Source organism: Coloeus monedula (genome assembly GCF_965178545.1).
Source record: "Coloeus monedula genome assembly, chromosome: 6".
In the NCBI taxonomy this organism is placed as follows: Eukaryota; Metazoa; Chordata; class Aves; order Passeriformes; family Corvidae; genus Coloeus; species Coloeus monedula.
In genome coordinates, this window is record NC_138786.1 from 15,548,685 (window position 1) to 15,571,891 (window position 23,207).

The following is a 23,207-nucleotide window of genomic DNA, read 5'->3' on the forward strand; positions in this document are numbered from 1 at the left end:
CTCTATGTTGACAGTATCGAAACTGATTTGCAGCTTTATGGAGTTAAAAGTATGTAAATACAAACCTGACATGAATTTGTTTCCCTACCTTAATCTCTTCTTTTTTAAGCCTCCCTGCCACACAGCAGAGACACCAGAAAACTGCCTTCTGGAAAGTGGGCCATGCAAGTCTGATGGCCAATTCAGTGGAAAACACAGTCGTTTCAGCAAGGTAAATGGTGACAAATGCCAGTTCTGACAAATGCCCCCTGACTGACCAGAAAACTGACAGGACAGAACAGGACAGACCAAGCATGACAGTAGCACATTTTTACAAGGAGTAAGATCTTGAGAAAGCTCATACAATTTTTTTCTCCCTCACTGATACAAGGCCTGAAGCAGACAGTAACTAAGGACACAGATTGTTGACACAGCAATTGCAGAAAATAATTAGGTTTAGAACAACCTTCATCAGGCTTCTCCATCATACATACTGTTTACTGCTGCTGAGTCTGCTTCTGTGCTGAAACTGTTGTGTGTGATGTAATGAAGGATGTTCAGTTTGGAAAGTAGCACAAGATCAGTCTTTCAGGAACTTCATCAGCCCTTCAAAACCATCATTTGCCCAGCAAGCATAGTACCTCTTTGGTTAAACTGTTACAGAACGATTGGCATGAACATTTATCTAAATCTTTTAAGAGATAACTTGAAAATAATTTTATTTCACAAAGATCCTAGCACAGACTAATGTTTGAGGATAAAACATTCCTTTAAAATTGTTAATCTCAAGAATCTGAATTTTTTATTTCTCATTATTTCATGGTAAAAACAACTGGGAAGGTCTGATAGATAATTACGGTTATTAGTAAGTTTGATGTTTGGAAATGTTTTTTAAATTCTCTGTGTTCATACATAACCAAAACAATCATGGCAATGAGGACAGTGACCACATCCCCAGGGCAGTGACACACTGCTGCTGGTAGTAGTGTTTCTATTTAAGGCTTAGAAGTCACCCTTGACTAAGCTTGCACCCAAACTACAGACTCAAATTTCTTAGTACTCACTGTTCAGACTTATTTAAATTCCAAGCTGGGTCTGTGCCCTCTGACTCAAAATCTTTTCCAAACATCTTTTGCAATCATCAACAGATTCTGACCAACTAATCTCTAGGGAATGAAGTATCTTGCTAGCAGGCTAACACACAGCCTTGCTACCCCATATACTGTCTAGTAGTTCCTCTGCCCCCATCACTGGCAACACACTTCCAAATGAAGCCATAGAATTTTGCATATATTCTTACCAAACTAGCCATAGAAATTCTCCCAAACTAGGATTTATCAAGCAATACATCCAGCCCTTACGTTATTGCAACTCCTCACTGCATGAAAGCTCACCCTATGTATTAAAAACCAGCATTTTGCCAGCAGGACAGATCTTCTTCCTGACCAAGGTGTTTCCTTTGAGACTTGGTAGAAAAGTTAAGGTGGTTAATGAAATAGAAAACAGACTGCAATTTCTCAGGTGCTAAGGGAGAGGGCAAAGCAAAATGAGAGTCTTGGGGTGTCATGGATCTTGTCTTACACCATACAGCTTTGGAATTCTATTCAGCTCTACACAAGAGGAAAATGGCATCATTTCTACAGCCTTAAACTTTCGTACTCTAAATATTAGTTTCATTATTCTGCTTGCCTGTGAACATCCTCTATCTATAGGGATGCTAGCTTAGAGCAAAGCCAAGAGAAAGGACTCTCAGTAACATCAAACTACAATCCAGGAAGCATTTTAAAGGATTTTCTCCAGTAGAGAAAATCATGCAATACTATGAGTTGCCTAAATTAACTTAAGAGTAATGGAATGGAAATTACAAGTTCAACTTTTAAATACTAAATGCTATGGGAAAAAGTTGCACTTCTAAAATATACTCAAGTGATCATCACAGATACCAAAGACTGGGAAATAAATGTAGACCAACCACAACACAAGTGGCAGGAGCATGCTTCCTAACAAAACCCAAGCCACCTTCAGCTCTGGAAATATCATGACTAGAAGCATTATGTATCTCAGTGTTCCCCTTGTTCTGAACAAGCAGCAAGTCACCCATGTGCATGATCTACACTGGGACTATTTTATGTCATAACAATCACTTTCAAAGCCCCAACCAACCAAGGCTGGATTTAAGCCAGCAACTATGAGTACATCAGCCCTCCTTGCCAAGTGTAAAGACAGTGAAGAGACTTTCCACAAAATAGTTACATTTTCTTGCCAGTTTCAGCATCTCACACTGCTTGCAAACAGGGGGTCCCCATAGCCCTAGGCCACATCATGCACTGCCATTGCCACATTCCCTTTATACACAGCTGGCATCAGAAGCCAAGCTCATAAAGGGTTTGCTGGCTCACTCCTTTTGGCTGGGGAAGAGGCTGGTAAGAGCAGCACATCCCTCTCTGCCTGAACTCTGAACGTTCACCTTGCATGAGCGGGTGCCTGTCTCTGCATCATCTACAGTCACATTTGACAGCACTGTAGAGGTCTCAGAAACCCTTCCTGCACACTCTGTTAGAGTCAAAAACCAGAGCAAGTGGATTGAGTCACACCAGTGCCCCTCCTGTTCAAAATAACCACATTCAGTATTGTTCATCAATTGCAGAGCAGCAGGTGCTCTGCTCTACCATACCCGTGTCTTTCTTTGGGCAAATCGTGACATACTGGACATGTTGAAGGAGCACAAGGCATTCATACAATACAAGAGCTGGAAGCAGGTGGCAGGGAGAATTATCATCATGATAGGAAGGTGAGGACAGACCCACGACAAACATCATGTGTCCTTAGTTGCATCATTCAAGGAAGCTTCTCACCTCCTGAGGAAATCCAGAGAAGAGGTTTAATGCATGAAGTGCATGTAAGGCACTCAAACAGCCTTTTGTCCTCAGTGTGTGCACAGAGTATGTGTTCAGTTATTGCCATGCACTACAAAACCTGGAACTCTACAGTCAAGTGTTTTTCAAATCAGAATCAAACCAACATCTTCAACCAAAAAAAACCCACTGAACCTCTTGATTCTTTAAATTGTTGATTGCCATTAACTTTCAGACACACAGTATGAGAGATGGCATCAGACACTGCCTGTTCTCAAGCAAGGAATGTTGAGAAAGTTACATCCAGGATACAAAAAATTACTGAATTTGCCAGTGGAGGGAGAAGGATGTAGGCAAGACCCAAGATTGACTCCCATGAAGAACCAAACAGAGGAACCCTTAAAGCAAATTAAACACCAGGTGATGTGGAAAAACAGAAGTATCAGTTGTGGACAGAAAAGTCAGGACGAAACTGGTGACTTCAGGAATGGCCTCTGTCCTTAATTTCATGCCACAGAGTAGGGTAAGCATAGTGTATTAAAGGCTGTTTAGATTCCCTGGCTCATGGAAAAATAAATGTTTCCATATGCATTTCCAGGGGTAAGAAAGGCAATCTATGGGATAAATAAATTGCAATTCTGTCTTGTGGAACTGAAATGTTACTTCAAATAAACTACAACTAAAAGCTGTCCTCAAACAAGGGAAACCTGTAATTTCTTTTTTTCACCCCAGTCTGAATAAAATAATTTTGTTTCCAGAAGTAGCTTTAGGGGCTGGGTTAATGACTCAATGCAGAACCACCCTCCACCTGAACAGAACATCTTTGCCTTGAAACAGTGGCTGAGATTGACTGATCACAGTTATTAACATACATTAAAAATCTTAAGGGAATTCCATACAAGGTAGCTCCAAAGAAGGTAAGATTTCATGCCTTCAAAACAAGGTACTCATAAGGACACATTAAAGGCAGATTTGGAATATTTTAAAAGAGTATTTTTTTAAGCACAAGAGTATGCAAGCATTGCTGTTCCTTGTAAAGGCAGGTGGGCTCACTGATGTGTATCCAGTCATCCATTTGGAAGTGGGTCACAGCACCAGCTGATCAAAACAGTCACTTACTTCCACCATCAAAGCAGAAAACCCTTCCACAGGAGACAGCCATCAAGGTAGTTCAGACTCCTTATATGGGAATAAGGGAGCCCAAGAAGGGTGCTCCTTATGAAACTGCAGGATGAACACTTCAGATGCAAAAGATTGAAGGCAATGGGCACACTTGGGTATCCTTCTAAATACACGTTCCTCCAAATACACTATGTCACAGTCTAAACTGCAGGAGACACCAGGAACTTTCAGATCTTTTCTGAAGGCTTAAGTGACTCCACTAAATTTTTCATACCTTCTTGCTGACTGCATGAGAACCATTCTTGGAGAACACTCAGGCTGACACTGCCATGTGAGAGCTCAGAAGAAACAGCAGAAAGTAATTCTGATAAATCTTCCATGAAGTAAACCAATGAGAAATAGCAGTAAAATGTTTAATGCCTGTTAATTTATTGTATACATACTCTGAAAAACTTATATGCATTTGGTGTGTGCTAAAGTATACACTTCTTGACAGCACCAGAGAGCAGTTAAGCTATGTACGAGGTTTTAACCTGATTTGTCACATTGTGTAAAAAGACACTGTGCACACATGATATCCCCAAAGAAAAAAAAAAACCATCAGCTAAAACTAGAAGCACCCTTATTTACACACTAATACTTTAATATTGCATCACACCCACTCACCAAAATAAATAGAAGTACATTCATCACAATTTAAACACCAGTCTCTCCATATATTTATTTTCTTTCTGACATGTTTTGGTCTCCAGAAATATGCTCTATCTAGAAATATGCATCAGCTACTAGATTATGTTACAAAATGCAAAAAAAAAATAGAAAATTAGTTTTCCTGGACAATATTTTGGGCTTTACACAAAAATAAATCCAGATTTCCATAGAGATCTCATATACTTCTTGAAAGATTTTTATTTTAAAGCACAGCACAGAGTTGCACACTAAGGCTTCCTGTGATATGCAAAACCCTGGCCTCCAAAAGACATTGCTGTAAAGTGAAATACAGCTGAAGTGTAAATACAAGACATTTTCAAAAAGTAGTCATCAATAGAAAGTGCCCTTCATTTGATTTAGCATTAGCAGTAAAGAAGTAGCTACCTTAATTGTGCAATCAAAGCCAGACCTGGAAGGGTTTTATGAAAAGTACATCATTTCACACTCTCAAGTTTAAGGATATAGAATCTGAGATAGCAGAGAAACCAACCTTTTTATACTCCTACATTCATTATTTTTTGACACAATTTAGTAAAAAAGGCACATTGTCAAACAGTGAATTAAAAATCTAAAGACCAAACCAGAATTTCCTTAAATACAATTAAATCATTAGCTGAACAGCCAATCCTGATAAACCAATGTAAGCATTCTTCCAGTTTTTCTTCACCTCAAATTCAGATGCACTTTGGACAAGTACTGAAATACTGTCATTAGACGAATACTATTAATCTGGCAAACAGTAAACAGGTTTTTGGATACAAGGTCAGGAATTAAAAAATTAGTTTAGTTGCTTCCTAGCTGACATACAAATATGCAACAAATATGCAAGCACATTAAAAGCCAAACATTTGTACAAAATAGGAAACCCATCAGCATCCCATGCCAATTATGAGAAAGTACTTCTTGACTGTAAAATTACAAATGTGTCCTTGAATAATTTTTCATATGAAAGAGACAATTTAAGCAACGATCAACTGCATGAAAAGAGTTATACAGTGTCTTAGGGAGGCTAGCAGAGTACATTCCAGTCACCATCTAAATGACAAAGTGCTTTACAGATTAAGAAGTTTAACTGATCTTGCATGGTTAAATAATCAGAAAGTGGTGAAATAATTAGGTTTTACTTAACCTGTATTTGTCTGAAATGCAGATTTCTTTCCCAACTGAACCAATTTGAAATTCATATATTTCTTTTGCTTCATAAGATACTTTTTTCTCCCCAGTCAGGCAGGAAGTTGTTCACAGATGATATAGCTGTCTGGGTTGATGGACCTTGAGTCTTTCTCCAGCTAAAAAGAACTAAAAAGTACAAACCCAGAACTTGATCATGGTCCCAAAGTTCACTGTCCTGAATGGGTAATTCTAGAAACCAGGAAATCTCCAACAGGAAATTTTAGATGGCCCCAATGCAGCAGAGAATACAACACACTTCTAGACAGTGAGGTTACACTATCTTGCATGGTCTCAAGTGCACACACTGAGAAGCAGTTTTTGTTAGTTAATAGAGAAAGTTAAAACTACAGAGGAGCAACAATGGCATCTTCACCTGGGCTCCATGTTAGCTAATACTGAGATAGTTTATGTAAACTATGCCATAACTTACATCAGTGTTTTGCTGAGGCAGTGAAATGCTACACCATTGACAGAAAACATCTTAAAAAGGCAAATCTGTTTTTTCTTACATTAAAAATCAGATGTTTAAACTTGAGCAGCTTCCAAGACTATTCCTTACAGGTTGCTATCTGAACTGCTTCCTAGAAACAGCACTGTTAAAAATAGCCCCAATAGGAAAGATTCCTTTGTTGTTTTTCCAAAAGGTAATTTTTCCTTTTCCCCCCCAACCAACACCCAAAGCCCTTTTTGTACTTTTAAAAGTATTTCTAGCATTAAAACATAATGGCCTGAAGCAGCTGAAGGCAGATGCTACCAATGGAGTCCTGGAGCTTGAGGCAAAGCTGAGTAATGACACTGGTGAGCTTTGAAGGGCAACTTGGGGAAATCCAAGTAGGTGCAACACCAGATTTGAGCTTCAGGTCTCAGTGCAGCTCCTGTAGACTTACATGAACCCTGTGCTGATTGTAAACAAATTCAGTTACTGAAACAAACAGTCTTTAAGTGCATAGTTAGAAATAATGTGCAAATACGGGCATTAAGGAAAGTAACTGAACTAACGCTCCTGCTAATACATATTATTTTAGGTTTTCAGCATGCTGAAATCAATCACAAATATTAACTAGTTAACATGATAATACGAAAAAGCTGCAAATACATTCTAACAAAACTTAATTCTAATGTTCCTTCTGAACAGTAAAACTAAGTAGATAAATGACTGCTTCACATTTTAAATAATTGAACACATCAGATGTTTAATGCAAGAAAAAACACAATTTGTAAAAGCAGCAGAAGCTGTTAAACAAATCTGAAGATTTACAGGGCAGGAAAAGAATTCCCAAGTATATGCTTGAGCCCAAAAGCACCGGTTACATACAAACACTAGAAATTCCTGGTTTCAGGGTGTGTGTTTCTCATACTGAATTAGACTGGCACTGGAATTCCAGACACAGCAAAAGCCAACATACTCTTTTGGCCATATCCATAACTGCACAGTTTGCAAATGACATGCACTTTTCTGTTTAGTAATAAAGAGGTTCAAGTTATTTTATGGGTCCTCAAAAGATCTGCAGCACTTTATTGCCTTAAACACCTGTGGGCTGTGGATGAATTTACACCCAAGCTGCTGTTGTACAGAAGATGACATTTTAACACTTTGAGGCTCATGTTGAGAGACAGGGCAGGATACAGAGCACTCTTTCCAAGTCTCAAGAAATATCAGGGAACAAGAATGCTATTCCTTTCTTTCAAGTGAATGCAAAATTGGTTTACTGGTACATGGCCCACACAGTTCCAAGTCAGTGCATAGCTAGTCAATATTTCTGCTGGCATCTTGAACTGGTTTAATCAATGGAAACATCTATTAATTTTATTCCATTTAATATGCATTAGTGCATTAATTTCTTCATAAAAAAACAACCCTGGCAAGTATTAAAAATAAATATCTTATTTAGGTCAAACTAAAGCCTTGCTTTTCAGTACTTTAATCCCTTTAAATATTCTTTTGCCCTCTAACAAGCAAATGGAAACTGAAGTAGAATAAGAGATGTATGAAGGCAGAGGGGAGCAGAAACATGAACAAAGTCAACATCGTAAGTCAGTTAACGTGTCCTCAGCTTCTTTGACTGTCTCTTGCGTTTCAATTCTTCTTCTTCCCGTCTCAATTCTTCCAAGTCTTCCTGAACACCGAGTCTCAAGCTGCCAAACAAGATTAAATCCTTTACACTGCTACTCAGGACACTTGAGGTTTTACTTCTACAAAAAGCAATGCTAAAAGTACTACAGCTGATTTGAAGAATAATTTCATATCAGATGTTCTTTAATTACAGAATGAATATAGCTTTAAGAAATCACGATTTTTTTATCATAAGACTAGAATCAAATATTTCAAGAGAAAAAAATTCAAGACTTCTGTTCAAAAATAAAAATTGTGTAAAAATATTTACTAAATTTAATACATAAGGTCTTTTTTTCTCCCAAAATGCAGCAACTGAAACACATCCATTGAAAAGGTAAAACTGAATTTAACTCAAGTTTCTTATCTCCACTTCCTTTATGGTGCACGTGTAGTTAAAGTGAGTCAGGAATTCAACCCTGCAAAAGCTCACTCTAAGATGTCAACAGAGTTTGGTTAAAAGCAGTATCACTTTAAAATTCCAGTTATTTCCCCTAACTCCACTTAACAGACTATATCTTTCCATGGGCTGCAGCTATTCCTCAGGAGCCAGGAGGAATAAGGACACTGATTATAACTTCAAAGATGCAAGTTTCTAACGCTCAAGGCACCTTCTAAATAACCAAATAGGAATTTAAGTTGAACAAAAGAATTTGGTAACTCCATGCATTCCAGTATTTTAACTTTCTATAAAAAACCTTACACAGCTTTCACAAAACTTGTCCCACCACTCATTAAAAAACAAAAAGAAAATCAGTTTATGACACAAGAATTGCCCAGGCCCAAAGGCCAAAACCAATATGAAAATATCATCTTCATATTTTAAATCAGTGACTACAAAATCTTGTCAGCATACTTTTTATACTTCTACAGAAATACAGACACACGTGTATAGAGAAAAACAAAATTTCCAGACCTCAAACTAGCAGAATATTGTAATGTTTGGGACAAGTTAAAGGATTTGGAATTTCAACTGAAATTTGTATTTTTAAAAAGATTTTTTGAAATTAATTAGCTTTGGTTTTTATTGGTTCTTAACAAGCCAGGTTTGTGATAGATAAGAACATACATGACTTATTTAGTGTATCCACCACTGACTGTATGAGTTTCATCTTTACTTAAGCTTTCTTACAAAAAATTGTAAGGCTTATACACCTCTGCTATAAAAAGCAGATTGGATATTTGCTAGCTTAGCCCTATGACTTCAGCAACAAACAAACTTCCCAATTTGTATCCAAGTTTAAATCCATGCATACCTCCTAGCTTCTTCTTTCTGTTGCTCTCTCCAGCTGCTCTCCATATAACGTAAGGCATAATCACTTTCATCTTTGTACCTGAAAATAAAATATCAGTTATTAACACTTAAAAAAAACCCAGCTAACGAATTCATATCCCTTCTTAGGAAGAATAATTACTTGTTCTACTGCTTGTTCTGCAGTATCTTAAAATTGTCACTTTTCTTACCTTTTCCGGTCATAGCCAAATATTTCCCGAATATGTTTTGATATTTCTTCTTGAGGTTCCCCTTCATCTTCAATGAAGTCATCCATTTCAGAGTCATATTCATCATCATCATCATCATCTATTTGTCTCTTGTAACTAATAGGTGGTCTTCCAAGACCTAAATGATGGGAGAGAAGACAATCGTTAGTAACATGAACACTACATTAATTTAACAGTACTTCTCCTTGCTATACCTTAGGCACAGCCATTTTCTGGGCTTCAAGGTGGAAAGCTTCTGGCTCAAGTTAACCAGCATTTCTCAGAAATTCAGCAAGAGGAAATACTTCCTCTGAGTTATGCTAGAGGAGATAACATATCAGTATTAGCAATAGCATCCTGAGGAAACCACTCGACAGATACCTGTTCTTTTTTCAGGGTTTTCTAGTCACTTATTACACTCCACACTGCTTGCTCCTGATCAGAAATAAATTTTTAGAACTGCTTGTCACTGATAAAATAAATTTGCAAAAACACTGAAATGTAAAACCTGTGACTGATTTTTCATGTAGCCCTTCAAGCATCTGTTATTTTAGACGCTACAAAGTTTTACAGACCAACTATCAAGCAACGCTGGAAGCAAATCCTTCAATTCTGCTCCTTTCAACAGCATTCATATACCAATATCCATCACAGGCTGCTTAGTTTCCTTTCATGTGATACTTCACACCACCTGTATTTCAAGAATTATGAACATAGGTAAAAATAAATAAGAAGTTGCTATATTTAATTTTGTTTCAATTATTAGACTGTTCTTATCTGAGTTTCACTTTTTTTCCAATTCTTCTCCCTACAGGAGGACAGGGCAAGTGCGCAGCTGCATGGTTCTTAGTTGCCAGCTGGAGTTAAACCACAACAGTGAAAAAATTCTTTGTTCTAGAAATGCATACCTTGAGGATGAAGCACAGGTCTATGCCCTGGAAAAGGTCTCATTCCATTCATCTGTCCATTGCTAGGTCTTGTGACAAGGTTTTTAGAAGAAATGGTTTCTGACACGACAGTACACTTGGGTTTTACAGCTGTGCCCGGGCCACTGCCTGGTCGCGCAGGTCCTGTGCTTGTGCTGATGCCCGGCCTCCCTGGTCCAGTGCCCAAGCTGCTGCCTGGTCGCTTGGCTCCTGTGCTTGGACTGACTCCTGGCCTTCCTGGTCCTGTTCCCAAGCTGCTGCCTGGTCGCCCTGGTCCTATGTTTGTGCTGCTGCCTGGCCTTCCTGATCCAGTGCCCAAGCTGCTGCCCGGTCGCTTCAGTCCCATGCCTGAGCTGCTGCCTGGTCGCCCAGGTCCTGTGCTTGAGCTGCCCGTCGGCCTTCCTGGTCCCACGCCTGAGCCACCCCCCGGTCGCCCAGGTCCTGTGCTTGAGCTGCTGCCTGGCCTCCCAGGTCCTGGGACTGAGCTGCTGCCCAGTCGCCCAGGTCCTGAGCTTAAACCACTTCCTGGCCTCCCAGGTCCCACGCCAGAATTGCTGCTTGATCGCCCCGGTCCTGCACTTGAACCGCCCCCGGGATGTCCAGGTCCTCCTTTTCCTAAGCTGCTGCCTGATCGCTTTGCATTGGAGTTGATTCCATGTTGAAGGGCTGCAGGTTTTCCTGGTTTTGCATGAGCAGGCTTTTTCAGGCTGGATTCTTTAGCAGATGGCAGCCTCTGAGCCCCATTGGCCATGGGTTTTGAGGGTGGCACGTGAGAGCTTGAGCCAGACTTTCTAATACCATTGACAGGTAATTTACTATGACTGCTACCAGTAGAGCTTTTTAAGGAACCATTTTGTGAGTTTCTTTCCATTTGATCAAGTCTGGAAGAAGATGATGACCGTGGGTGTTTTTCAGTCAATGCTGGTGCTTTGGATTTCTTATCAATACCACCCATAGAAAGTGACAGACTGTTCTTAGATGTGGAATGTTTATCTACTGAACTTTTATTAAGTTTTGCATTTACAGATGCTTTTTGAGAAGACAGTTTTTTTGAAGAACTGGATATCCCTGCAGGCTTAATCTCCTTCTCACTTTTCTTATGCATTTCTACTTTTTTGTTTTTGCGTCCCAAGAACTCCCTCTCTCTCAGTTCTTCTGCAGTTCTGGGCCTCTCTTCCACCTTTTTCACTGGTTTTATTTCCACTGGTTCATATTGTTTCTTTTCAGCAAGCCTCAATAGCTCTGCAAAGTTCAGAGGTGCTGGTGCACTTTTGGGAGGTGCCTTTGGTTTCACTGCAGCTTTGGATGGTTTCTCTTCATATTCTTCTTGCTCATGCTCAGATTCTGTCTGACTATATTCAAGTTGCTCAGCTTCATCTTCTGTTGCATACTCAGCCTCTGGGGCTTGAGCAACATTCTCACAAGTCCTCCTCTTTTTAGGCTTCTCTTCAACAGGAATGCCATTATAACCATAAAAATTATCCTTTGTTCGTGAGGCCATGGCTCTTGCCTTTCTGTCATGTTTCAGTTCAATGCGCCTTGCCAAGAGCTGCTCTTTCTTCCTTCTTTCTTCCAGCGCTGCAAGAAAATCAGGAGAAAGTTATGCAAAAGCACTACTTTTTATTTCAATGTTTTCCAAACTAAAAAACCACTTAGGACAGTAACTTAAAGATAACTGGCTAACAGCTATCCAAAATAGTCCAGAAAGTGACTACAGGTCTGCCAACAGGGCAGGCTAACCCACCTGTATCAGCTGCTCCAACAAAGGCAAGCAATTAAGTCAAATGCTGCTATAACAAAACCCACTAAGGCTTTTTGAGGGAAGCAGCTTTCCAGGATGCTATGAAAAATATGGACAATCACTGTATAAGAAGGTACAGAATTTATGGGATCTCTGGGTAGCAGAGAGAGTTCTGAGACTGAGCAAGAGAACCTTGAGACTGTACAGAACTTACTATCAAATGTTGAAGGGAGGTTGAAGAAGGGGAGGGAATAAGTATTGGGAGATAAGAATCAGAAAATAGTCTGTGTGTGTGTAGAGGGATATAGGGGAGAGAGAAGCAGCTGAACACAGATAAGCAAGCAGCTGGTCATTACACATGTTTGATAGGGCACAGGGGTCTATCTCCACAGTCTGTACTACATCCTTACTGTTCTGGCTTAGCTGTTTTCTGCATAAGTAATGCTCTCTACCATGTGCCTGTGAGCTGCTGACAAGAGTCAGACTGAACTACCTGGTGAATGAGACATCTAAATACCAAATACTGGACAGATGAAGGAGTGGGGGCCAAATACCAGAAAGATTCAGAAAAAGTAAAAATTCCTAGAAAATGGATTGGACTACTCATATTTTGGGTGCCTGTAAAGGTACCACGCCTTGTATTATTCTATCATCAAATGCTGTGACAGCACAGAGTGTGCCAGCATGCCCATGCGGAATTCATGCCTAGTCTTGCTTCTGGCTGGACCTGGCAGTAGGGATAAGGAACAGACTCATGACTGGCCCAGGAGAGGAGGAATAACCTGGGCCATCCAGTCCATTGGATTTGGTTACCTTTAACACAACATTAACATCAGAAGCAATGCAGTACTAGTTTATTCCATAGACTATTTAAAGGCAATACAGAAGCGGAAAAATTGTGGCTCAGACTCTTTAAAATTCAGACTGTACTGATACACTAGACTAAGACAAAACAACAGCAACTCTTTCCATTTTTCACACAGATGAAGCTTTTCAAAGTTAAGCTGACAAAAGTTCAGAGAGTTTTTTGCTCTTCACCCTAACTGCTTCTGAATCTCTAACCATAAATGCTAATGTAGCTGATTAATGTTTAACTCCTTAGGAAAGCAAGTAAACATCCCTGGTCCTTAGTTCTGGCTTTCCCTCAGAATCAGTTCTATGCATAAATTCCAGAAACACATGTGCAGCTATATTTCCAAGAACTTTGAATAAGGTGACAAGTACCAAAGAATCCATGAAAGTCTCCCATAGGAGATATTTTGTACTTTTACCTTTTTTCCTCTTTTCTTCTTCTTGCCGTCTGAGAAAGGCTTGCACTGCTGCAGACTCTACACCCTTGACTTTGGGAACTTTTTTGGGAGGACCAACAGCTAAACTGTACCTTTTCTGCAAAGAACAAAGAAATATGTCAGAAGAGTTAAGAAATTAAGAGTTTAAAACTGAGGAGTTGCATAACAGTCCTGTACTTGGCTTAAGCCCAGAGATGATACAGAGTAAACAATGAATTGCCACTGAAGCTGAGGGTCATGCTGGATACATTTGACTCACAGCTGTACTTTCAGGCTGACTAAGGAGCAACCAGCCCCAAGTCCTCGGGATAAACTTGCAAGCTAGAAAGTGTCTGGTCCAAGGGAGTACAGGTATCTTGAAAAATATTTTGAAAGGCTGTTTTATAACCATCAAAAGAGCAAGATAACCAAAGTCCAGAAGAAGATATCAGCACTAAGATAAGGACATCTCTTGTCTATACCATTGGCCAGCAGCCAACTACTTCACCCTACAAATACTGCCATCAGGATGGGCCTGATTTCTGCCTGAGCTGCAGCTTAACTGGATGCCAGGTGACCACCTAGAGCAGGGATGCCTCTCAGGGTTAGAAACTTGGTGCTTGGCCCTTACCTGAAGGTAAGGGATCCTTCCTTACCCAAGGTGGAAAGACTCCTTACTCATGACAGATGCTCAGTAGGTGACAGAGGCTGTTGCATCAGTATTATGAAATCTTACTAATCCATCCACTTCAAATTATTACAAACAGTATGGATAATTCCATTAGACATATACTACTGACCAAGCCTGAGACTAAGAATGGATCCAGCCACTCCTAGCTCCAAATGGAGTTTAGAAAGCAAGGAATCCACTCAACCTTGTGACTCAACAGGACTATACTTTTTCCATTGCCAGTATCTGAGAATCACTCTAAATGAACTCATTAATGAATGAATTTGAACTCAACCTTCTTTTTTGTATGTTTCTTCCATTAATTGATAAGATGAACCTTGCAATAAACTTATTAAACCTCATCAAACCACTGTTAAACTTTGTTAAATTCCAGTGAATTGTCAAATCATTATTTCATCTCAAAATACATTGCTGCCTGTCTTTTGAGTGAGGTACATTCTACTCATCCACAACAGGGGCTCACTCAGCTTTTGGAGGGAATGAATAGGAAACCAGAAGCCAGGTAGGGAAACAAAATGAGTGAAATGCATTAGACTATTAAGGAATGCAATGGCTGCATTAGTAATGGAATAAAAGTACTTCAGTTTAGCCCTAGTCTTTGACCAAGAGGACCTAAAAGCAAACTACAGCCCAAGCTGCCAGTCAATTGAATTCCAGACTGCAGGTTTACAGCTCCATTTTCAGCTTGCTTGTGGATACTCATTTCAGTTTCAGGTTACCTAATTCAGCAAAAATAAATAAATCAACTCAAAAAATTTAATTACTCCAAAAGTTGGAATTGACTTCACCAGCATAATTAATAGGTTGATGTATAACCAACAATACTGATTTAAGTTCCTGCTGGCAGTGATCTTAAACACAATACTGTTGTACATCAAGGAGTTAGTGATCCACACACAAGCTGACCTGAAGCGGTGCAGGCCTGCACTCCGCTTATCACCTGAGATCAGTGTGACCTCAGCACTAACTGTGACAGAATACACAGCCCCCAACGGCACCTGGCACTTACAGCACTTGCACGTGGTGTAATTTGCCAGGAGAACTCCAGGGAGATCTTGTTGCAGCCTTTCAGTACTGAAAGGGAGCTTGTAAGAAAGATGGGGACACTTTTCAGCAGAGGCAGTAGCAATAGGACAGGGGATATTGGCTTTAAACTAAAACAGGGTAGATTCTGACCAGGAATTGTTTGATGAGCATGGTGAAACATTGGCACAGATTGCCAAGAGAGGGTGTAGATTCCCCATCCCTGGAAACATTCAAGGCCAGGTTGGACAGGGCTCTGGGTGACCTGATCTGTTTAAGACTATCCCTGCTCATTGCAGGGGAGTTGGACTAGATCACCTTTAATGGTTCCTATTCTGTATCTCATTATATCCTGAGGTAAAGCTGCATGTTTTCGTGTTAACATCCTTTTCCTTGGCAGAGGAAATGATAAATTGAGCTTTAACTGCCCAGGACATACTGCAAAAGCTCTAAAGACTACAATACTTCTCATCTGCAACACAGACAGGATTTGCATGGCCTGAGGTCTGTCCACTGCTGTTCAGCCTGGGGTTCCAGCAACTGAACAGATGTAAAGTTATCTACACTACCCCCTTTTTGCTTCTCTCGTATCCAATAAACATTACTTAAATCAATGTTAAGTGCCCAATTGCCTCTTACTGGGTTCTGTAACAACCACTTGCACTAATGTGCTACACATGTTCAGACACTGCCTTTCACAAATGTACCAGATTGTGCCTGAAATGGGGAAAAAGATAAATTTTTTTGAACTTCTTCTCACAAACAGAATACAGAAGAAAAAACAAAGCAATGAGAAAGAGACAGTTGCAAAGATAAATACAATAGAAGGCAGTTAAACCCAGAAGCAGATGGAAAGCAGAATATATTTAGGAACAAAAGAAACCCAAACCTGAGGTTTGAGAGGGTGGGGGTTTTGTTTGTTTTATTTCAGAAGTAAGCCAACAGATTAAAATCTAAACCAAGATCTCCCACATGAGACATTAAGATTCTCACCAAATGAAAGAGATGTGAAAAACAGACCCAAACAAAAAAAGTATCACTGAAGAGCCACACAAGTCAGCATTTCTATAAATATCTTCCTACCCTCATAAAGCCTTATGAAACTTAACTAAAATAATTAAATAAAGTATCTGGTAAGGAGACCTACATCCAAATGTTTTAGAAGCAATAATCAGGCAGGCTGGCAGCATATACCCTATAAATGTCCATATCACACAATGGAATCCTTCATTCTCATTTCTCATTAATTGATCAGCAACACATGAATAGATCCTTGGATTACTTTAATTACTAACATGCAAACCCATAAATTAGCTTGAATATACATGCACTAAGAAGCAAGGTTTGGAGGCTCATTTCTAAACTGCACCCAAAACTGACTCCAAGAAAGTGGCTGGTATTGTAGCTGCCCTGTAGCCTTCTTGAGCAGTTTCTGAAATGACCAGAATAGAATTACAAAGATGCACTACCCACATACATTGCATATTAAAACCTGCCATGACACCTCATCACATTAAAGACCTACTACAGCCAAGCTCATTTACTGAGCTTCACCTCTCTGCAAGAAGTTCACCACAATCTGAGAACCGATTTTGTTGTTTGCACCAAAAGCATTCCAAGACTTGACTGCTCAGGACACCTGAACTGTGGTGCAGCATTGTCTCTCAGCTTTTGCTCAAATGTGGCCCATGGCTCTGTGTCCCAAAGAAATCTGGCTTACTCCATTTTAACTGGAACAGACAGAGAAGCAAAGCAATCCACACATTATCAGTCAAAATCTTGTCAAACAGGTTGAAGCTAATTAGTACATTAGAAATTATTTGCAGTACTTTGTAGTATACTCATCTTAGTATAATGATGTCTGTGTAAATTATCCTACAAAGTTAAACACATTATGTTTTGACATTGGTAACCTAATTTGGCAAAGCTTCATTTAATTATTCCATTTCAACTGTATCCATCGTTTTGAAAATTCTGTTTAAAAAACTGTGTAGGACTCAAGCATCTTTTCCAACCTAAATGATTTTGTGCCTAAGGAGCACCTTTGAAAACTGCTTAACAGCAGGGACAAATGTAGATTGATCTATTCTGTTAGGAAGCCTAATAAAGAATTAAAGTGATGGGGAAGCAGTTTTCAGGCTTTGTTTTGCTGCACTGTGACCAACAGTGTCCCATCCAGGAGCAGGTTTGTAAAGCAGCTTGACAGACAAGCTCTTTTCTGACTGGCCCTAACATGACAAATCACACAAAATAAGTTACATTTTCCCATCAGTAGCATTTCTTAATATTGACTAACAGCTGAAAACACAGCAAAACAATTCATAAATGAATACCCTTTTTCTGTACTGTTGCTAATATAAGTTTTGTTCACATTCATTTAGCAATAGCTTAAGTGTAGTCTTTTTAAAAGCACTGAACCATACACTTTCCACAAATACTAATAAAGTGTTTTACATACAGTGCAAATGAATATGCATCAGATTGCACGTAAACCAGGCAAAATAAGCCAGCACATGTCACTGTACCAGCTGCACTACTCTGGCTTTTAATTACTATTGCAAAGTTGGTTAAATCAAAAGAGGAATAGAAATATATAGCCTTTAGGAAAGAGCGGGTCAAGCTGTTCCCAGAACACTTCACTATTCAAGTTGTAAACAGTGACTACTTGCTCTGAAGTCACTGACTTCCTACAAAATGCGGCACTTGATCCTGATAGAGTTGTAGCTGCTTTGATGTCAGCACTCAAGTACCAAATCTTGGACTGTAAAACAGAATTTATAAAATAATTGTAAACTTTTTGGCACTCAAAAAGTGCCTAGACCAAATACCAGCCCCAAAGAGAAGTAACAGTAGTAGTATTGCCTTTAACAATGGTCAGTATTTACACAAGTGGCAATGCAAGAGATCAATTCTGCCAAGCCTGATTCTCAAGGAGAGCACCTGGGCAGCTCAGTTACTGCAATGGGCTTGCACATGCAATGCAAAGACAATTCCACCTGTGTTATCCACTACAGGCAACTTGCAGAGGCTCTCACAGGCTGCAGATTCTTTTATTTACTGTTTTTCACTACCAAGTAGTGACCCCTGTATGATGTTACAACACTTTCCCTGTTCTTCCTTATCATTTGCCAAGACATGTAACTTCCAATGGGAAGTCCCTGTTTCCCCCTAAATATTCTTCAGTGTGTAACTTTCTAGGAACATCAGGAATGGTTCATCCACCACATACACCCTTGTTTGTGTCACTCCTCTCACAATGCCAGTTCCTCAGAAGGCAGCTTTCCACATTTGAAGTGGCCATTTGTGTTCACTGCCCAGGGGCCTCTGCTGTTCATCCTGAGCTGGTATTTCCAAAGCTTCTGCTACAGATTCACCACCGAGTTCCCAGCAGCTGACTCTGCAGAGAGACTGTCTTAGAATACACACAGGATGACTTCTCAACTGCTGCTTTCAATATCTGGTTGTGACAAAGTAAATAGTAAAAAGTATGTTTAAATTTGCCTCCCTTCAGGTTCTAACAATCCCTACCAAGAGAAAGTTAAAATACTCTTATTGGTAAAGCCTATCAGCTCATACCATTCTCCTCTCCCCAAACCAATTCAACGGGTTCATACATTTTATTCCTAAAAGAAGCAAAAATTATTTTCCTCCAATTTTGCAACTGCTGCCACAACACTCCAGCAGAACCACTGGCTGTAAAAAAAGCAAAGATTTCTTCTATTAAATGTTGTTTCATACAGGAAAAAAACCCTGAACAGATACTTTATGCTTTCCTTTTTGAAGTGATATTGTGGTCCCCATTTTCATCTGCTTTTGCAAAAAAGAGACCAGGAATAAGAAAAGCTGAAAATTCTACTAGTCAGCATTTAAACCTCGACAGTCTGGAACTTTACTATCAAGTCAGTCAAGTTGAGAGTAGAAGTCCTCCTCGTCCCTGCCAACATTTCATATTGTGTATCTTGCAGTTCCTCCTGTGGAGGCTGACGCAATCCAAAACATTTTAGGCCCTGTTCAGAGGCACATTTGAGCACACAATAAATGCACACACATCAGTCAATGGGAGTCTGGTCCTACAGCAGCAATCTGCACTTCACAGCCATTCCCATTATTTCACATGCAGGGCTTCTCTTGCCTGTGGGCAAACGCTCGATAATTTGCAGATTAGAATTCGATGGGCAGGCTCTGTAACCCAAGGCCCTCTGAACAAACTCTTGGGATTCTGTTAGTGTTTCACTTCACAAATACTTAATTCCTCGTGGCTATTTGGATCTGTCAGCTTCACTGGAGGCTGCCTCATATTAGTCTAACTTGAAGTGAGACCGCAGCAAGTGCTGACGTGGATGACAAGCTCTTTCAGTTTTGCATCACCTCTTTGTGGTTAAATTGTCTCAGATTTCTGTAAATTCCGTACATCGAAGTTTCACCCTCAGCTGAAAGGAACTGGGAGCAATATGAGATGTCTATATTGTCATTAATAATTTATTAGAAATTATGGTGAAATACAAGAATGACTTGGTTCCAACTGTCCTCAAGGGTTTTTTTTTTTTAAGCTGCAATAAAATTTCGTATTTTAAAGAATAGCTACAATAAAAATATCTGAAAGTGCTTCACCATGTCATGTGAAACACATGGCATAACAGAGTATACCAACTTTACCAAAAAGAGTGACAGAATGAATTGAAACCTTTCTAAAGTCAACATTAAATCTCATAACTATTATCATGTCTAGTCAGAGCAAGACCACACTGAAAATCTAATGAACTGCTAACATGAGCACAGGTAACAAGATACAACAGTGAAACCCCTATGGAATATTAGATGATAAAACCTGGGGCTCTACTCAGCAACTGCTACGAACATGATTAGCAGCACATCATTAACAGCTTAGACAGTAGTTCATATATGTACTGTTTTATTTAGAAACAAAACCTGATGCAACTAACAGGGCACCAAAAGGCTGATTTCAGCAACGTTCCTTTTGAATCTGGATTTCCATAGGGAGATGAACAAGCAGATTCATTTTGACAGGGACATGATGTAATATCTGCTTTATCCAAGCCCCTCTTTTACAATACAACACCACTTTATTTATTAAAGCTTTTATATAGTTTCCACTTTGGACTAAACACTACCTGTATAGTGTGTATGTATATTTATATACACTTTGAATATACACTACTTGTTTATGCCACTATTTTTCATTACAAAGGGCATGGAGTATTTAGTTTAATGCACTGTGAAGTTTAAAATAAACTTCTCAGAGAGAAATTCAGGGGATATGCTCATTAATGCAAGAATTAACATTTCTGAAAACCTGGTAATTTTACATACCAGTAAATTGTGTAATTAGTCTATATGGTGTTTTTAATAAAACTATTTAAAATTAATTCTATTTTTCTTATATGAACACATTTACTGTATTAGCTTTAACGTAGTGGAGTTGTTTAGATGTCCAGTGATAGTAAAATCTCCATGGGCTCTCTTTTAAAGTCCAGCAGCTGCAAATAACCTCAAGAAGTGCCAAGTGCAGCTCTGCTTTTGCTCAGAGACTGGGGCCAACTTCAGAGTTAAAAGCTGCACCACTAATGTGCTAAACCAAACTGTTTCAGCTATGGATTCAACTGCACTCTCACTCCATGAGTTAATCAGGAATTAGCAAATCCTAATGCTGCCTTTTCTAAAAAAGAGGAGCTAAACCCTCATCCATTGCACAACAAGTAGGATCCCCTCCCCCCACCACCACATCTGCAATGGAGAACATGGCATCATCATGATTTGAAACTACCTGCAAAAAAAAAAGTAGTGGCACACACAGTAAAGCTGCATGGGAAAACAGACTGTAAAGAGAAGCTTTAAACATCTAAAATAAGAATTACAATAGCCCAGTGACAACTTAGTGGAACAGCTGATATAGTGAAGACTGACAAAATGGGCATTTAAATATCCTAAAGTATTTCTACATTTGTTGTTGTATTATTTATGTTACAAACCAGATTCCTATGTAGAGTCAGAAACGAATTAAATGTGCCTAAATATTAAAAAATATATTTTATAAGATTTTAAACCCACAATGGAATCTGATTAATTTCACATCTCCCATATGGTTGGTACATGTTATCAACTGGTCACGCTATTAGTGAATATTACCAAAGTTTTACTAATGATAGATACAGAGACACTGACAAACTCACTAGGTCTTACACCACCAAAATGAAGACACTGTACAATTGAAAGTCGTTTTCTTCTGGTTTTCCCAATTTTTGTTAAAAAAACAACTACCCCTCATTTACACTGGGTTTAAGCAAAGTAATCGTAGGAGTAGACCTCTAGCACTCTACTGAAGAACAAATAGAAGAAGTGTCTCCCTAGCTGCTGGCTACCAAAGAGAAAATATTTTTTATCCAAATAAGCACGCATGACTTTTAATTTGGGTCCTCCCAAAGGAATCAAACCCAGGATATTAATGTACGAAAAGGCCACGTGCCCTTCCTACTGCCAGACTTCATCCAGGCAAGTCAGTGGGTTATTTCATATGGGATCCACATGTTACTGATAGCTTGAACTAAACCACAAACTGCTGAGATACAGACTTCAGAACAATACTGCAAATGCCTTCCACCAATCCTCGCCGCAGCGCCGGTACACGTTATTCCTTCGCGGTGCACACAGACACCTCAGACAACGCAGACCATTCACGCAAAACTTGTCACTTTGTCTCCGACCCGCACTTGAGACGTGGCAGACTTGTGTTTTCAGCGCAAACAAAAGGACTTAGCCGACTTTTAGCCACTGCCTTCCCCCGCACCACCGCTCTGCTCCCGGGATCTCGGCACTTCCAGACCGGGAGGCGCAAGCCGCGGCTGCCCGCTCCCAGCCCGGGGGTGCCGGCACTTGTTGACGGAAGGGGCCCCGCTCGCCCCCTCCCCACACACAGACGCTTCTCCAGCCCCCAGAAGCGAGCAGCCCCGGCTGGCGAGGCGAAAGGCCCGGCCGAGGCCGCTGCCCGGGCGGGGGCCGAGGCAGAGGCGGGCAGGGCTCCCACGGCCGCGGGGCCCTCCCCGGGCCCGACCGCCACCGCGCCCCGGCTCCGCGCCCCCCGGCAGCCCCAGCCGCCCCCGAGCTCACCGGCACCGCGTTCAGCCCCTGCTGCTCCGAGGCCATCACAAGAATGTTGCGGAAATCCATGGCCGGGCCGGAATACGGGGGGCTGCGGCAGCCTCCCCGCTCGCACCGCCCGCGGTCCCCCGCCCGCCGCCCGCTCGGCCCCGCTCGCTTCCGCCCGCTGCCGCCTACCCTTTATATAACCTCGCCTGGCGCCGGCGTCACTTCCCTTGTGGCGGAGCCTCTCCACGGGAAACGGGGCTGGGAAGGGGGAGGGAACGGGCAAGATGCCTCTCGGAGCCCCGCGGAACGGCAGGGCCTGGAGCTGCGGCGGGGTCGGCCTTATGAGACCACCGGGGCAGCCCCCGCCCCGCCCTGCCCGGCCCGGCCCGGCCCGGCCCGGCCCTTCTCGCCGCCCCCCGCTCACAGCTGGCGCCGATGCCGGGGATTGTCCCTCCACCCACCTCGGGTTCGCCCCTGAAACGCCTTGGCGAGAGGCTGTTTTCGAGGGCATGGAGTGATGGGACGGGGGTGACGGCGTCAGACTGATAGAGAGTAGTGCCACGGAGAAATTCTTTACTGGGACGGTGGTGAGGCACTGGAACAGCTTGCCGAGAGAAGCTGTGGATGCCCCATCCCTGGAGTGGTCAAGGCCGGGTTGGATGGGGCTGCGAGCAACCTGGTCTAGTGAAAGGTGTCCCTGCCCATGGCAGGGGGGTCAGAACTAGATAATCTTTAAAGATGAGTCTGTGATTATCACCCCCGACCTTGGCATAGGGACGTCAATAAAACAGCAAAAACTCCTACTTTTTTCTTTTTTCCAATAGCAGCTCCTCATTTTTCAGTGACCCTGAGAACTGTGGGGTTTTGAAGGGAAAAAGCCTTTTTGGGGCAATGGCCAGTAGCTCCAAGTGCACCCTGACACCTGCCCCCATCCCTCCTGCATTCCCAGCTGCCAACTCGTCCCTGCCAGGCAGAAATCCTGTAACAAAGGAGCAATATGGATTAAGTTTCCTCAGCAA

At 41.0% G+C, this 23,207-nt stretch overlaps 1 protein-coding gene across 1 annotated transcript; it reads right to left on the bottom strand.

Moving 5' to 3' along the window:
- Positions 1-7,013: 7,013 nt before the first annotated feature.
- Positions 7,014-22,343, bottom strand: SPTY2D1 (SPT2 chromatin protein domain containing 1). Its single transcript, XM_082283316.1, has 6 exons — positions 22,210-22,343; positions 13,374-13,488; positions 10,344-11,939; positions 9,418-9,574; positions 9,210-9,287; positions 7,014-7,976 (listed from the first exon to the last, which is right to left on the bottom strand). Exons 1-6 carry the CDS (start codon positions 22,267-22,269, stop codon positions 7,880-7,882), a joined length of 2,103 nt encoding a protein of 700 aa, XP_082139442.1. The 5' UTR covers positions 22,270-22,343; the 3' UTR covers positions 7,014-7,879.
- Between the last annotated feature and the right edge of the window lie 864 nt (positions 22,344-23,207).